The sequence below is a fragment of the Aethina tumida genome, chromosome 7 (genome assembly GCF_024364675.1).
Source record: "Aethina tumida isolate Nest 87 chromosome 7, icAetTumi1.1, whole genome shotgun sequence".
Classification (NCBI taxonomy): Eukaryota; Metazoa; Arthropoda; class Insecta; order Coleoptera; family Nitidulidae; genus Aethina; species Aethina tumida.
Window position 1 is genome coordinate 6,970,814 of NC_065441.1, and position 15,005 is coordinate 6,985,818.

General features: G+C 31.4%; 6 protein-coding genes across 6 annotated transcripts; 4 read left to right on the forward strand and 2 right to left on the reverse strand.

The window, feature by feature from the left end:
* The first annotated feature begins 713 nt into the window (after positions 1-713).
* On the forward strand, positions 714-4,022 carry LOC109597948 (L-2-hydroxyglutarate dehydrogenase, mitochondrial). The gene is made up of 3 exons (XM_020013734.2): positions 714-1,097; positions 2,482-3,345; positions 3,401-4,022. The coding sequence occupies exons 1-3, from the start codon at positions 1,003-1,005 to the stop codon at positions 3,810-3,812; spliced, it is 1,371 nt and encodes a 456-aa protein (XP_019869293.2). The 5' UTR covers positions 714-1,002; the 3' UTR covers positions 3,813-4,022.
* On the reverse strand, positions 4,019-4,603 carry LOC109597931 (NADH dehydrogenase [ubiquinone] 1 beta subcomplex subunit 3-like). Its single transcript, XM_020013714.2, has one exon. It carries the CDS (start codon positions 4,564-4,566, stop codon positions 4,096-4,098), a length of 471 nt encoding a protein of 156 aa, XP_019869273.1. The 5' UTR covers positions 4,567-4,603; the 3' UTR covers positions 4,019-4,095.
* Positions 4,604-5,148: 545 nt separating this feature from the next.
* LOC126266265 (gustatory receptor for sugar taste 43a-like) lies at positions 5,149-6,707 on the forward strand. Its single transcript, XM_049969916.1, has 7 exons — positions 5,149-5,290; positions 5,338-5,940; positions 5,993-6,081; positions 6,139-6,309; positions 6,359-6,427; positions 6,481-6,570; positions 6,622-6,707. The coding sequence occupies exons 1-7, from the start codon at positions 5,149-5,151 to the stop codon at positions 6,676-6,678; spliced, it is 1,221 nt and encodes a 406-aa protein (XP_049825873.1). The 3' UTR covers positions 6,679-6,707.
* Positions 6,708-6,901: 194 nt separating this feature from the next.
* Positions 6,902-8,468, forward strand: LOC109597930 (L-2-hydroxyglutarate dehydrogenase, mitochondrial-like). Its single transcript, XM_020013713.2, has 3 exons — positions 6,902-6,976; positions 7,027-7,549; positions 7,603-8,468. Exons 1-3 carry the CDS (start codon positions 6,912-6,914, stop codon positions 8,332-8,334), a joined length of 1,320 nt encoding a protein of 439 aa, XP_019869272.1. The 5' UTR covers positions 6,902-6,911; the 3' UTR covers positions 8,335-8,468.
* Positions 8,469-11,015: 2,547 nt separating this feature from the next.
* Positions 11,016-13,995, forward strand: LOC109597951 (post-GPI attachment to proteins factor 2). Its single transcript, XM_020013737.2, has 3 exons — positions 11,016-11,652; positions 11,705-11,905; positions 12,932-13,995. Exons 1-3 carry the CDS (start codon positions 11,226-11,228, stop codon positions 13,063-13,065), a joined length of 762 nt encoding a protein of 253 aa, XP_019869296.1. The 5' UTR covers positions 11,016-11,225; the 3' UTR covers positions 13,066-13,995.
* A 38-nt stretch (positions 13,996-14,033) lies between these two features.
* LOC109597953 (ras-related protein Rab-33B-like) lies at positions 14,034-14,920 on the reverse strand. The gene is made up of 3 exons (XM_020013740.2): positions 14,639-14,920; positions 14,329-14,589; positions 14,034-14,275 (listed from the first exon to the last, which is right to left on the reverse strand). The coding sequence occupies exons 1-3, from the start codon at positions 14,834-14,836 to the stop codon at positions 14,099-14,101; spliced, it is 636 nt and encodes a 211-aa protein (XP_019869299.1). The 5' UTR covers positions 14,837-14,920; the 3' UTR covers positions 14,034-14,098.
* Between the last annotated feature and the right edge of the window lie 85 nt (positions 14,921-15,005).

Below are 15,005 nucleotides of genomic sequence, written 5' to 3' on the forward strand. Positions count from 1 at the left end.
ACTCCATTTATTCTAAGAAAAAAATACAATTTTTTTCTAAAGAACAATCAACAAAATTGTTTTAACAAATAAATGGGAAAGTTGCGAATAATAAAATTGTTAAAATAATAATTGTTTGTTTTTCTTATTAACATAGGTTTCATTTAGGTAGTACATAAAAATAAACCATAAAAATCACTGCTAATATTCAAAATAGTAAGGTCCATTAAATTATTATTACTTCTGACAGATTTAAATGCAATAAATATATAGTACAGGGTATAGATAATAACTTCAAGATAATTACTAAAATTAATTTGAAATGTTAAAAATGAACAAAACGATAAAAAACATTTAATAAAAAGGATAAGTTTCATTCTTCAAAAAGAATTTTATAAATTGTTTCACAATATGATAAACGTAAGATAATGGGAACTTTAAAAATCTAAAGAGACAATATTAACAACAAATCGACCGTTGTTAAATATGTCTCCTAAGGTATTCAATAAAAGATTGACACTCATTTGACGTTCAATCAATTAAATATGTTGCTATATTAATAATAAATTGTCATTAATTTTATTTATTTTTCAGCACGTCAGTTTCATAATTTGTATTCTCTTATAATTAATGTTTTGTTTATTCGGTCCTTCTAACGACTCCCTTACAGGAACTACAAATAAGTACACGTTTTTTGTATCATTATTTATTTAATCCTATGTGAACCACAGACAATCAATCCTGCTCAACCGCGATCACTTTGCCATCTCTCGGACATCCGTGCAACCATATCGCAGGTACTGCAGATTCCTGCCACTGCAGCGGCAATCAAAACGATTGATTTATCTATCAAGGGCGCGAATGTCATTCCGGATAGTTCCAGTGTCGATTATATAATTTTTACCACGGCCAGTCAGGTTAACGCACATTTACGGGGGCAAATGCTAGAAAATTATAAGTCTGAACGTTTCCCGACAGTGTCACGGCGTCCGTTAAGAGATTCGGTGTCGACTTCCTGCTGAAATGTCGCGACTCGGTGCGTTACTGCGGATCAACAATATCGGAGGTGTTGTCAAAGTTTCGAATTTAAGGCCTCTGTCGACTGCTGCCAACAAAAGGTAAAATTGGTTCGAATTTTTGGTAATTTCGTTTCGTTTGATTTGGTTGGTAGTATCATTTTGGATTCACACATTTCCGAATTTTAAAAGTGACTTAATCTATGTTTGTTTGTAATAAAGAAACGAATAACTAAATATTATAATTACATTTAACAAACAATAATAAGAATATTAAATAATGTTTCAATTTTACAAAATATATTAATAAAAAAATATTTAAAATAAAAAGCAACAAATTTAAATTAATATTATTATGTATCATAAAATATTATTAGCTGGAACTTATTATTTTTTGTATTTTAATTATTTAGTTAAAGTAAGCTTGTATAACATATTGAAGTATTCATATAATTAATTAATTGTTTATATGAACTTGAGTTTATCTTGTTCAAGTGTATAAGGATTTTGTATAAAATATTATATAAACATTGTTAGTGAATTATCAGTCTATTGTATTATATGTAAGATAAGAGAATAGTTTAATATGTAAAATTTTATAGAAACAATCTAATTTAGTAAATTGTAAATTCATAAATGATATTAATTTCGTTGATCAATTTTTTTCTGGAAAATTTTTGTCGTCATATAAATGAAGGATATTTATTTAATAAGTCACTTTACTGTGTATTTATATATGTGATTTTACGACAATTGTGGTGAATTATATTATTATATTCATGAATTATTCAAAGAAGACAAAATTAGATAACTCGAAAATGATAAAATTACATTACTTCTTTAAATATCCAAGTTTCTAAATAATAACGAGTTATTTTAATGAAGTCGAATCCAAATCATTAAAATAACGGTCTGCTGCATAGGACACATGCTGAATTTTCTAGCTTGTGTGTAAATCTATTCGATTTCTATAAATACGCATTGAATTGTGCCAGAAAAATATCACGAGATTCCCTAATGCAATTATAAGAGATAAATATAGAAAAAAGAATAAGAATATATGTTTAATTCATTCGGTGTCAACAAGTACACAGTTTTAATAATCTGTGATTATTCATTTATTTAGCTAAATATTTTTATTTATTTGCTCATTGATTACAATAATCCTTATTCATTCCAATCAGCGTTGTGCAATTTTTACACATTATAAATATTGATTAATGTTCTATTTTCAACTCTTTAATGTGTCAACTAGTTTGATAACGTTAACATTTCGAATATATTTAAGGTCATATTCATTGTTTCTTAAATCATGTTATTTAATTATAAAAGTTGTTCAACGTCTTAATTATCTAAACTGTAATATAATTATTGACGGATATTACAATGACTGTGTTAAATATGGAATGTAAAACTTGTTTTATTATTATCTATTATTACAATTTTGGACAAACTGAATAATAATACGTTTTTTTTACTGTTTTAGTAATATCGAAGCTTACGATGTGGTGATAGTGGGTGGCGGGATTGTCGGGGTGGCCACAGCCCGCCAAATGGCTCTCAGACATAAGAGCCTTCGTATGGCCATCGTCGAAAAAGAAAACCGCCTAGCTGCCCACCAAACCGGCCACAACAGCGGGGTTATCCATGCCGGAATCTACTACAAACCCGGTTCACTCAAAGCCAAACTGTGCGTCGAAGGGTTAAAATTGGCGTACCAGTACATGGACGAAAACGAAATCCCTTACAAAAAAGTAGGAAAACTGATAGTGGCTACGGATGAGGTGGAGGTGGGGAGGCTGAAAGAACTGCACGACAGAGGTATCAAAAATCAGGTGCAAGATCTGAAGTTGTTGACGAGCGAGGAGGAAATCAAGCAGTACGAACCTTACTGCAAGGGGTTGCAAGCCCTGTGGTCGCCCCACACCGGAATCGTGGACTGGGCCGTGGTCACGAAACATTACGGGAGCGATTTCCAGAAAACCGGCGGACAGATTCACTTAAACTATGAGGTAAACGGTTTTCAAGACTCCGGAGACAAAGAGTATCCGGTTTTGGTTAAGTCAAAGTCCGGCAAGAAAGTGTTGGCCAAGTACGTTTTGACTTGCGGTGGACTGTACTCGGACAAACTGGCCGAAATGTCCGGATGTCCGCGTGACCCCAGAATAGTACCGTTCAGGGGCGAGTACCTGTTACTGTCTCCCGAGAAGGCGAAGAACGTTAAGGCCAATATTTATCCAGTACCTGATCCCAGATTTCCGTTTTTGGGTGTGCATTTCACTCCCAGGATGAACGGAGACGTTTGGCTGGGACCCAATGCCGTACTGGCGTTTGCCAGAGAGGGCTACAAGTAGGAAACCACTTAAATACCTTTATGAAAATATTAATTATAATTGTTTTTACAGATGGACTGATATCAACGTACGCGAACTCATAGATGCACTACTGTATCCCGGCTTCAGGAAACTCGCAATTAAATTCTTGGCTGCCGGCATTAAAGAAACCAGCAGATCTTTTATAACAAGCCTGCAAGTGAGGCAACTCCAGAAATTCATACCCACAATTACAACGAAAGACGTGAAAAAGGGCCCGGCTGGCGTAAGGGCCCAAGCTTTGGATCTGAAAGGCAATTTAGTCGACGATTTCTATTTCGACATGATGAAGAAGAGCAATACAGAAATTGGTTCCAGGATTTTGCATTGTAGGAATGCTCCCAGTCCAGGCGCCACCAGTTCCTTGGCCATTGCTCGTATGATGTCGGAAAAGATTGAGAAGGAATTTAATTTGACACCCGAAGATACAAACGTTCCTTGTTAACCTATACTTTTAAAATTTAATGTGACCGTGCACAATAAATCGTAACTGAAATTTTTTAATGCTCTATTATATTTTTTATTGTATATTTTGTTTGTATTCGCATTTATTTTTACATATACATGAATTTTAACTTTCAACAAATTAATTTATACAGTTGTTTTGTAAGTATTAAAACAAAAACGGGTAACGAAATAAAACGATTCGAATGTTTTTGTTGTGTGAAGTTTTATTAATCAATATCCTTGAAATAGTACATCACAATAGTTAAATAATTATAAAGTATCTATTTTTTACATTTACTGTCTTCCTTTGAGGAACCTTCACCTGGACTTTCGGCTTGAATCTCGGAGCCTCCAGCGTGCGTTCCGGTATGGTCCTCACAAACACATTCTTCAGATTGCTCCGTGTGAGCCATCATTTCCTGATAGTCATGATGTTCATGTTCTTTGCGAACGAACCTGTCATATAATACGGACCCAATGGCTGTGAGTACAAATGCTCCCAGACCCAGTGTGAAACCTCTGAAGAAGACGGCCTTTAATCTCGTTTTCTCCGTTCCGAACTGCTTTACGTTGTAACGCCATACTTCGTTTCTGAGCCAGGGATCACACAGACCTTGAGAAGCTAAAGCCTTTTGGACGGTAGCCAATTCTGGGACGTCCTCCACTTTGTAGATTTTGTAGTCTGGTACGGTGTAGGGCTCATGGTGCTCGTCCTCGTGTTCACTTTTGTTTGAACATTTGTCTTCGCCCATTTGACGTGTGTTATTATGACAGTTATGAAATTACAATAGACCCTTAACTTAATGTCTATTAATATGTTAAACCTTACACTTACTTACCTTAAAGCATTTACAATATCAGTTGTCGTATTTTATTGAATATAAATTGTATCATTAATAAATTGTAATTCCATTGTTTTGGAGTTATAACTATATTAAATTATAGCTACATAAAATCCAAAATTTAAGATAATGTTACGTTTTAAACAATTTATGTTATACAAATAGAAAATTTCAGTAACAGAAAATGGATGAATAGACACCATTAACAGATAATTAGATTAAAAATTAAAATACAACGCATTAAATAATTGAATGACTAAAACAGAAAATGCATTACCATTTCTAACTTTTTTCCAAGTTCTGTCTAAATATAAAAACCTCGTAAACATATCTATTATATTTGTTTACCACCCGATTTTCAATATCTGACACATGTATCGCAAACCGTTCGATTAAAATGCTTCGACGTATCAGTAAACAGTTTTTTCCACCCTCCTTGATGAAAATTGAACAGAAATGGAAACGGCGGTCGTTGAAACTTCCAAACGCAACATGTCACTGCTGAAGTCCACTTTCTTGACCTCCAGGTTCTTCGGACTATTGCCTTTGGAAATTGTCTCTAACGATGACAGTGTTGTCGTAAAATTGTCGAAGAAATTCACTCTGTATTCAATTTTCCTTGGTTTGGCTTTAGGTGAGTAGCTCACAAAAGATTAAAGTTTTTTGAAAATAGTTTTTCAGGAGGATTTAGTTCGTACGGCGTTTATGTGGACATGACGTTGGACTGCAACTCTTCGATTCGCATGAGCCACCCAAGTTCGCGTTACATAACGTTGTGCGACATGTGCTTTGTGATTTTTATTGGGGTCGAAATAATACTAGTGTCGTTTGTAAGGGGTTCCAAAGTTGTTCAATTTGTCAGGGAATTGAACAAAGTTGAAACAATCATCCCTAACACCGAACTGAAGGTAGACCAAAAGCGATGCAAGATTTTCAAAATTGTAATATTAACAGTATTCAATGCGATTATACTTCTCGATATATTATTTTGGGGCCACGTTTCGATGAAGAAGCAGGGATTGTGGGTGTTCTTTAAGAATTTCTTCGCATTTTACTTGCTGTACGAAATTATTGTCATGCATTTAATATTGAACTGGCACATGATTTATTCAGTCAATGCAAAACTGCGTACTTTAAATAGCATCCTTGAGGAGGACTTACAGTTTTGTAAAAGGACAGTTTGCAATCAATATGGGTGCTATCGCATTGTCCATCCTAATGATAATAAAAGCAGAATGAATTTGGAAAACATGTTGATGGAGAAAGCCAATTACAACTTCTCAGGTCAATAAAACATTACATAATTTATAAAATATTGAAGGTTGTTTAATTTTAGTCAGTCGAATTATGGCTCTAACTAACGCATACTTCAAAATATGTAAATGCGTAGAAAAAATCAACAGATACAACGGACTTTCACTTGTGGTGAGAGGTACCTATGTTTTATATTTAATATTGGATTTCTAGAAATTATTATTATAGTTATTACTGGTAAACTGCATCGTTCACCTCGTTGAAACTCCATACTTCTTTTTGACTGAAATAGGCAACAATGGGATGATAATACAGATACTTCTTAAATTCGTATGGATCCTGATGCATTCTATAATTCTGTGCGTCATAGTGGAACCATGTCAATCTTGTTTAAATCAGGTACTTTCATTAATTATTTCAATATCATTATTTGTTTTGTTTATTTTAGTACAAACATACGGTCCGACTTATTTGTGAACTCTTAACTTGCGACTTCCAACAAGAAGTTAGCGAACAGGTACATTAAAAATAACAAATAAATTTCAGTTATTTTGCATAACTACTTTTTAGATAAATTTATTCTTGTTCACAATTTCGAATTGCAAAGTAAAATTCTACTTGTCCGGTTTGGTCGAGATTAATCGATCAGTGTTAGCTAGTGTAAGTTAAAAAAATATAAAAACAATCATATAAATATAAAATAAATTTTAGGTTGCTGGTGTTGTAACGACGTATTTAGTTATAGTATTTCAGTTTATTGATCCATAGTTCTGTGTACATTATTTGAAATATAAATGTCTACATAAGTAAAATGTTTTTAGTTTTTTTTTCAAAATATAATAATTGATAAATACAAAAATCGTTTTTTAAATAGTATTAACAACATTAATTTTGTAATTTTCAAAGGTGACATATGTCAAATGTAATTAATAAAGTTGCCACATCAAATTCACTTGAAAAGATTGACATTTTTCAAATTAAACTAAAAAACTGACGTTGAAATGTTCATCTTACAATTTGTTAAACATCTGAGAAGAAAATACTCCTTTTTCTCACCCCAATTAAGGTAAAATGTCCAGGAGCATCACCTTATACTTTTATCCAGCTAAATTGTAGCCATGAAGCATATGACTTAGTTGTAATAGGAAGTGGAATTATTGGAATGGCTATTTCACGACAAATTCTCAACGAAAATCCAAATATCAAAATAGTAGTGGTGGAAAAAGAATCTGAACCAGGTTTGCATCAATCCTCACATAACAGCGGAGTAATCCATTCGGGTATCTATTACAAACCTGACTCCTTAAAGGCCAAACTATGTGTGAAAGGTTCAAACATGATTTTAAACTATTGCCAGGAGAAAAATATTCCTTATTTACCATGTGGGAAACTGTTACCAGCTAATTCACGTTGCGAAATCAAGGAACTAGAGGCCCTTTATCAAAGGGGTCAAGAAAACTGTGTGCCAGGCTTGGAAATGATCAAAAGCAAGTCGCGGATTGAACAGATACAGCCAGATTGCCAAGGAGTACAGGCGTTGTGGTCACCAAATACTGCTAACGTTGATTGGAGTATTATAACGAAGCATTTTTTGAATGACTACCTTTCTTGTGGAGGAAACATAAAATATAACTTTGAGGTACATGATTAACTTCAGTTGAACACACTCCAAGTGTGTGATCCTTGTTGCAGGTCCTAGATATTAAAGGCTCCCCTTCAACAGAATTTCCAATAGAAGTTGGATCAAAAAATCAATCGATTTTCACAAAATATTTAGTGTGTTGTTCGGGCGTCCAGTCAGAAAACCTATCGAGTTTCTTCAGCCCCTTACACAAAGGCAAGAACGTTTCATTTCGTGTGCAATACTTGTTGATGAACGACAATAACAACTGCCAAGTAAGAACAAATATTTATGAAGTGCCCGATCCTAAAGCCCCATTCTTGGGCATCCACTTAAGCCCCACCACCGACGGTAAAACTCTCCTTGGACCTTCCGCATTGCCAGCTTTCGGACGGGAGGGTTACAGCTCCGTCGACCTGAATTTAACCTACATCAAAGACATGCTCTTGTACTCCGGCTTCCAAAAGATGATCGTCAAGAACATTCCAAAGTGTGCGGTTCAATTAGCCAAAAGTTTTTGCGTTGAAGTGCAACACATGCAGCTGAAGAAGCTTGTTGGAACTCTCAGACTGGAGGATATCAAGCCTGGACCTGTGGCCGTACAAAGTCAGCTAATAGATGAAGATGGCCATTTTGTGGACGATTTTGTTTTCGAATTTTTTGAAGGAGAAGGTCTGAGTAGTAGGATCATAAACTGCAGGTTTTTGCCCAGTCCCGCGGCAACCTCTAGTATGGCAATTGCCAAATTGGTCAGCGCCGTATTTTCAAATCAGTTTGAAAGGAATGCCAGACAATACAATTGAATTTTTCTTTTATTCTTATGATTAAAAAATTATTCAAATGAATTTAATTGTTCAGTTAAGAGGATCTAAAATTTAAATTTATTTGGTGTGAATAGATATTTCAATACTTACCTTAAAACTAATTATAAATTATCAATTTTTTAAATAAAAACATGAAAATTTCTTAATAAAAATATTTATTTCACATTTACAGTTTTAGAATTAATAGAATTTATATAATAAATGTATAATTTAAAATTAATTAAAGGACAGGGATGATTTTTCAACATTAATATTTCAAACAAAAATTTATATAATTAAAATAATAACTATTATGGCGAAGGAAAATTTTCATTATATTTCATAACAGTGTTTGTGATACTAAATCTCCCAGAGTCTACTACAAAATATGTAAGAATAATTTGCCTTCGCCAATTTAGTTTGTTTCAAGGAAGAGAATATTTGTATTAGGGGGTCAATATAAAAATTTTATTTTGTTACTATTTTCACGATTTATTAATATTTGGATATTGGGAAAATTGTCTACCGAACTTTTGAAAAATACGAACATTTTTGGTCTAATGTCTCTAGTGCCTTAATAAAACTAAATATAAGTTGATAGTTTTATGGTAAATAAAAAATATTTGTTTTCATTTAACAAAACAAATGGGGGACTTTGGCTGTAACCTTAAGGTCGTTGAACATCTGAAGGTCCACTTGAAATATCTCAAGTAAACCCCTATTTCTAACTTCAGAAATCAAAAATGGAAAAAATTCTACACTAAAAACAGTTATCATCTTGTTAAGTGAATGATTTCTATGTTTTTTTTTAGGATAAATGATTTGATGCTGCGGTAACAGGATCTTGATACACAATTTAATTTTTTAATGTTAATTTTTACATTATTATTTAAGAAATATTTAAATAATTCAACATTGAAAATGATGTAAAGGGCACTTTAAAACCAAACTCTACAGTAATTTCCAATGTTGAAATACCCACTGATGATTCCTGAGGTTAAAAATAGGGGTTTGCATTGAAAAATTTTAAGCTGACGTTCATACATCCAACGACCTGAAGGTCGTAGCTAAAGCCACCCAAGGAGAAATTTATTAAATTCAACTGCAGAAATTTAATTTGAATTGTATATTTTAGTATTACAAATTTTATTTTTAAAACAAATGTAATTAAAAAATTTGCCGAATTTAAACATTAATTTTAATAGATTGTCTACCAAACTTTTGGAAAATAAGAACATTTTTGGTATAATGTCCCCGAGTGCCTTAATAACACTAAATATAAGTTGTTAGTTTTATGGTAAATAAAAAGTATTTGTTTCATTTAAAGAAAACAAATGGGGGACTTTGGCTGTAACCTTAAGGTCGCTGAACATATGAAGGTCCACTTGAAATATCTCAAGTAAACCCCTATTTCTAACTTCAGAAATCAATAATGGAACAAATTCTACATTAAAAACATTTATCATCTTGTTAAGTGAATGATTTCTATGTTTTTTTTTAGGATAAATGATTTGATGCTGCGGTAACAGGATCTTGATACACAATTTAATTTTTTAATTTTAATTTTTACATTATTTAAGAAATATTTAAATAATTCAACATTGAAAATGATGTAAAGGGCACTTTAAAACCAAACTCTACAGTAATTTCCAATGTTGAAATACCCACTGATGATTCCTGAGGTTAAAAATAGGGGTTTGCATTGAAAAATTTTAAGCTGACGTTCATACATCCAGCGACCTGAAGGTCATAGCTAAAGCCACCCAAGGAGAAATTTATTAAATTCAACTGCAGAAATTTAATTTGAATTGTGTAATTATTTTAGTATTACAAACAAAAATTTTACTTTTAAAGCAAATGTAATTAAAAAATTTGCCGAATTTAAACATTAATTTTAATAGATAAATATATGCAGCTGTGTCCTTAAGTTTAAATTCGTAGGACACTTGAAGGTCCATCTGAAATTTTCAAAAAAAACCCTACATCTGGCCTCGGTATATTCTATTTTTTTTGTCAGGAGCACTTTTTATCATTTAGTTCATCAAAGGACAATTTGCAAATAAATAATTTAACATTTAAAAGACTACCTAACACTATAATAATAGTTTTCCTTGTTCAAATTCTTATCCTTGATTTATTAGATCAGAAATAGGGGTTGTTTTGAAAAATTTCAGGCTGACATTCAAATATCTAACGACTTCAAGTACTCAGCTAAGGTAACTGAAGAGAAATTTATGACTAAAAGTAATTTCTAAACGACGGAAATAATATCAAAAATAAATAAAACGTAATTACACTAATTATTGATATCTGTAACCGTTTTAGAGATATGTACGAAAATTAAAATTTATAAATTTAGAAACATATTAATGGTTATTTCTTTTTATTAAAAGAAAATCTAGTACGTTCTTTCACAACTTCTAAATTTCTATTTCCGTTGATATCTCTGAAACAGTTTACGTTTACTATTAAATTATCAAATTTAACACTTTACATAAAAAATTTTAATTTTACTTGTTTAAATTTAGTGCATCTCAACAAACGAATAAATCAAGATTTTTATATTAAATTCTCCCAAATTCCAAATATTAAATGAAAGAATAAAAAAACATTTTAAATGACAATTATATATAAACTAAAATGTTTAAAGCAAATATATGTAAACCCATATTGAAATGTTCGTTCAATTTCATTTAAAAAAACGGGGGAATAACAGATTTAAATAATCTATAAAATTTTGTGTCTATGTCATCATAATACGGAAGAAGAAGCATGTATTACAGGTCCAACTTCGTATTAGTTATGACAGTTAGTTAACCTCTACATACCATGAATTAAAGACGAAGGAACGGCATCAATTAGATTTAGATTTTTTAATTATAAGGGGCACGATGTCTGGCCAGGCGAGGTATGGTCTGCTGTACACTGAATACGGCACCTCCCCACACTGGAGGCTCTCGTTTCCGAAGCTCGCCGTCTACATTTTGTGCTGTCCATTGTTTTCGTTTTTATTTTGCATCGCGTACTCCGTCCTGTTCAACTTCGAAAGTGCCACATTCACTCATTGCCAAGTCTACAACTTTCTTCCGTCGATCTCGGCCGCCATCGGTAACTTCTCGCCGCAGAGGGAGGTTTGGCAGATCGCCATAACGTTGCAGGCGGGACCCCGTTTGTGCGTCGCTTATCTGTATTTAAAACAGCACAGCAATTTGCTGTACAACGGTGACTTGTGGCTCAGCTACATTGCTTTCATCCTCAATATCATTGAGAACCTTTCCCTCATTGTTTTGTCTTATTTCACATCATCCAAACATTATGGTAAGACTAACATGTTTTATCTGTCCCGCATTTAATAATTTTGATGTTTCAGATGTTCATGCGAACGCGTTCGTTTGCTTTATTTTAGGATCCGAATTTTACATGATCATGACATGTATTATACAGAGTAGATCAAAAAAATTACACAGGGTCAGTCTCAAGTGGAAAAAGAGGTGTCTCTGTATAAATATAATCTGCATCGTATTAGCCACATACCTGTTCATGAGACATAATTCACTTTGTGAACCATACAGTAAGTAGGCAACTAAGTAAAAATAATAGTTAAAATTTAATTAAATTGAATAATATTATACTTACTTTAAATTCATCCTGTGTGTTTCCATCAATTCAATTGTAGCACTCACTTTCCCCATCTCTTCAAAATTTCACAGATAATTTACAATGTAAATATGTTCATTGATGACCACTGTTTATTCTTAATTTAAATTTGTTTTGTTTATATGTACCTTAAGTTTTTTTAATGGTCTGTTTCATTTGCTAGCTTGGTGCAGACTAAATGCAGCTTGCACCATGGTTGTTGAATATATACTATTTATTCTGTTACTGTGGCAATATCATTATTTTTTTATGAGAACTTGATTTTAAACAATATATATTATAAAACTTGCCACTAGATTGTACATTTATTTACTTTTAGTATTTTGTTACCATGGCAACATCTTTATTTTTTATGAATACTAGATTTTAAATAATATGCATTAAATTAAAAATTACAATAATTTAAATTTTTAATATTTACAAAATTAAAATATAGTTACTTATTTATTTACAACAATTATTATTATTATTATTATAAATTTCCAAAATTTAATAATTTTCTTGTGTAAATTGATGTGCTTAAACAATTGTTGATTCCTTTTCATAACAATTTAATAAAACTTAATTTTTTATAAATTCTTACTGTAAACAATATTTTCTAACAAGACAATTTTATTTGTTGAGTTATCTTGTTTTGAATAAAAAAAAAAATATTGATTTAATAACTCAAAATGTTCCTCTTCATGTAGTTTATACTTTCATATCATTTTGGCTTATTTTACTTTTAAATTATATAAATTATTTATTTATTTGTAATTACTATTATAAATTCTCAAATTTTAACAATTTTCTTGTGTAAATTGATTTAATTACTAAAATTCTTTATTAATTTCAACAAAAAATAAGCAAATAACAATAATAGAGGTAGACAGAATATAAATTTTACAAATAATTTTTAACAAAAAAATATTAATAAATCTAATAAGATTTTTTGTTGCAGTTTATTCGTTCTTCGCATTGTCCGAGTATGTGGTGGTGCTCTCGAACATGGCATTCCACATAACTGCCTATTTGGACTTCGAGAACAAGGACGTAGTCGTTTACAAATACGGTGTTGATTTGACAGAGAGATAATATTTGGTTATATAGCTAGTCATTTAATTAATAAGGTGCGACGGAGTGAAACACATAATGAAAGCAGTGATATTGAAGATTATATATTTTTGAAGTATTGGAAACATTGTGATTTTATTGTTATTTTTATATGGACAACTTTCAAATTATACTATTTATGTATTTTAATCTAAAATTTATACAATATTTATTTTGTGGCAAATGCAAGTGGTTTATTTTTTTATCGTTGTTGACGACGATTTTTGTTACTACTTGTTTATAAAGTATTCATTCCATTAAATGTATTGAAATACATATAGATGTATATGGGAGATTAAACATATCTAGAAGTATTGTGTCGTATTCTAATCTAGGAACAAATTATTTACTTTGCAATTTAATTAAACCAAAATAATTTGCTGATCAACTAGATTAAGAATATTTCCCAATATTCGTATATTCTTCATTATAAATTGTGTAAATACACTCATTTTTATAAAATATTTATCATATTACAGTTGTAATAATTATATAGCCTGTATAAGAAATATAGGATTATTTTTTATATAATACACTACTTAAAAGTTGTTTTTCTTGTATTACGTTGTACAAAAGACTGAAACAATTGTTTTGTTTGTAATAATTTTCACTGATTTGTTAATGATTGTTGTGGGTTTATAATGTAACTTTGGACTTGTCTTTCAAACATTTTTTGAATATTTCTTCATCTAAACTTGCTTCCGAATTGTATTTAATGTTTAAAACTGCAAAACACATTATTTCAACATCTGCTTTAACTTACTATTGTGTGTGAAATGTGTTCTGCAGTTCAATTTTATTCCTGTGATGTAAATATTCGTGTAATTTTAGGTCAAACTAAGTCTATGTAGATGTTTTAAACTACCTACACTGAACAAAATTGCACAATAAATCTATAATTCCATTGTTGAATGTTATTATTGTTTTTACACAACCAAATAAAACTGAAGTTAAATAAAATAATTTATTTAAATATACATATATAAATAAAAAATTAATACAATTAATGCTTAAATTAACAACAATACCAACCACTTTTAGTGCAATCATCAACATGCGTAGCTTTGATTGTGGTCTTTTGGGGGTTATCTTGAATAAACTTTTTGTGGTTTTTAAGTTTGTGTGCCAGCGTCAGAAAAATTGCATCAACGTTGTTGCGTTCATCATCTAATCTTGCTGATGTTTCAAAAAGCTGCAAAAATAATACCTTAATATTTAAATAAGGTGATTACAGAGATTATTTACAGGCATATTATTTTCGTCAGCGAATTTCTGCGCCTCTTGTGTGGAGATAACTTGGTTTTCATCACATTTATTACCAATGAGTATGCATGGCACATCTGCAAGACAATTCAGTGTGCTCTCCTCAATCCATTTCTTAAGGCTGAGGAATGAATTCCTGTTAGTAACATCATACACAAATACGATGGCATGAGTGTTTCTGTAATAATGTCTCACCATGGACATTCTGTGTCTTTCTTGACCTGCCGTGTCCCATAACTGCAACTGAACAAGGAATGAACCAGATTTTAATATGCATTTTTACTGAACAAACCAAAATCTTTTCACCATCCACATCAATAATTCGCGTTCTGAAGTCTACACCTATTGTCGCTTCAGCAAATGGCAAAAATTTTCCCTCACAAAATCTGTAAGTTAAACTCGTTTTCCCCACATTTGAGTCGCCAATCACTATCACTTTAAATATTCTGTCTGGGGTGGCATTGGATTTGGAGATTACTTCGGAATTCATTTTATTCTTATGTGTTAAATTAAAATTTTAAAAACACAAAAACATTAAACAACAGGACAGAACCATTATCAAATGATGACAAAAATCATCAACATAAATATTTACAGACAAGCGCAATAGAATGAATCATCTCATTGTAGTGAAATAAAAAGGAATATTGTTAGATAAA

Bases quoted from the DNA above. Each gene is read 5' to 3' on its own strand.
- LOC109597930 (XM_020013713.2), top strand. From the start codon at position 6,912: ATGTTCATCTTACAATTTGTTAAACATCTGAGAAGAAAATACTCCTTT. The intron at 6,977-7,026 runs GTAAAATGTCCA...GCTAAATTGTAG, and splicing joins TTTTTCTCACCCCAATTAAG to CCATGAAGCATATGACTTAG. The intron at 7,550-7,602 runs GTACATGATTAA...TCCTTGTTGCAG, and splicing joins ACATAAAATATAACTTTGAG to GTCCTAGATATTAAAGGCTC.
- LOC109597951 (XM_020013737.2), top strand. From the start codon at position 11,226: ATGTCTGGCCAGGCGAGGTATGGTCTGCTGTACACTGAATACGGCACC. The intron at 11,653-11,704 runs GTAAGACTAACA...TTGATGTTTCAG, and splicing joins CACATCATCCAAACATTATG to ATGTTCATGCGAACGCGTTC. The intron at 11,906-12,931 runs GTAAGTAGGCAA...TTTTTGTTGCAG, and splicing joins TTCACTTTGTGAACCATACA to TTTATTCGTTCTTCGCATTG.
- LOC126266265 (XM_049969916.1), top strand. From the start codon at position 5,149: ATGTCACTGCTGAAGTCCACTTTCTTGACCTCCAGGTTCTTCGGACTA. The intron at 5,291-5,337 runs GTGAGTAGCTCA...ATAGTTTTTCAG, and splicing joins TTTCCTTGGTTTGGCTTTAG to GAGGATTTAGTTCGTACGGC. The intron at 6,428-6,480 runs GTACATTAAAAA...ACTACTTTTTAG, and splicing joins AACAAGAAGTTAGCGAACAG to ATAAATTTATTCTTGTTCAC.
- LOC109597931 (XM_020013714.2), bottom strand. From the start codon at position 4,566: ATGGGCGAAGACAAATGTTCAAACAAAAGTGAACACGAGGACGAGCAC.
- LOC109597953 (XM_020013740.2), bottom strand. From the start codon at position 14,836: ATGAATTCCGAAGTAATCTCCAAATCCAATGCCACCCCAGACAGAATA. The intron at 14,590-14,638 runs GTTTGTTCAGTA...TTCCTTGTTCAG, and splicing joins TGGATGGTGAAAAGATTTTG to TTGCAGTTATGGGACACGGC. The intron at 14,276-14,328 runs GTAAATAATCTC...TTATTTTTGCAG, and splicing joins CTGACGAAAATAATATGCCT to CTTTTTGAAACATCAGCAAG.
- LOC109597948 (XM_020013734.2), top strand. From the start codon at position 1,003: ATGTCGCGACTCGGTGCGTTACTGCGGATCAACAATATCGGAGGTGTT. The intron at 1,098-2,481 runs GTAAAATTGGTT...TTACTGTTTTAG, and splicing joins TCGACTGCTGCCAACAAAAG to TAATATCGAAGCTTACGATG. The intron at 3,346-3,400 runs GTAGGAAACCAC...TTGTTTTTACAG, and splicing joins TTTGCCAGAGAGGGCTACAA to ATGGACTGATATCAACGTAC.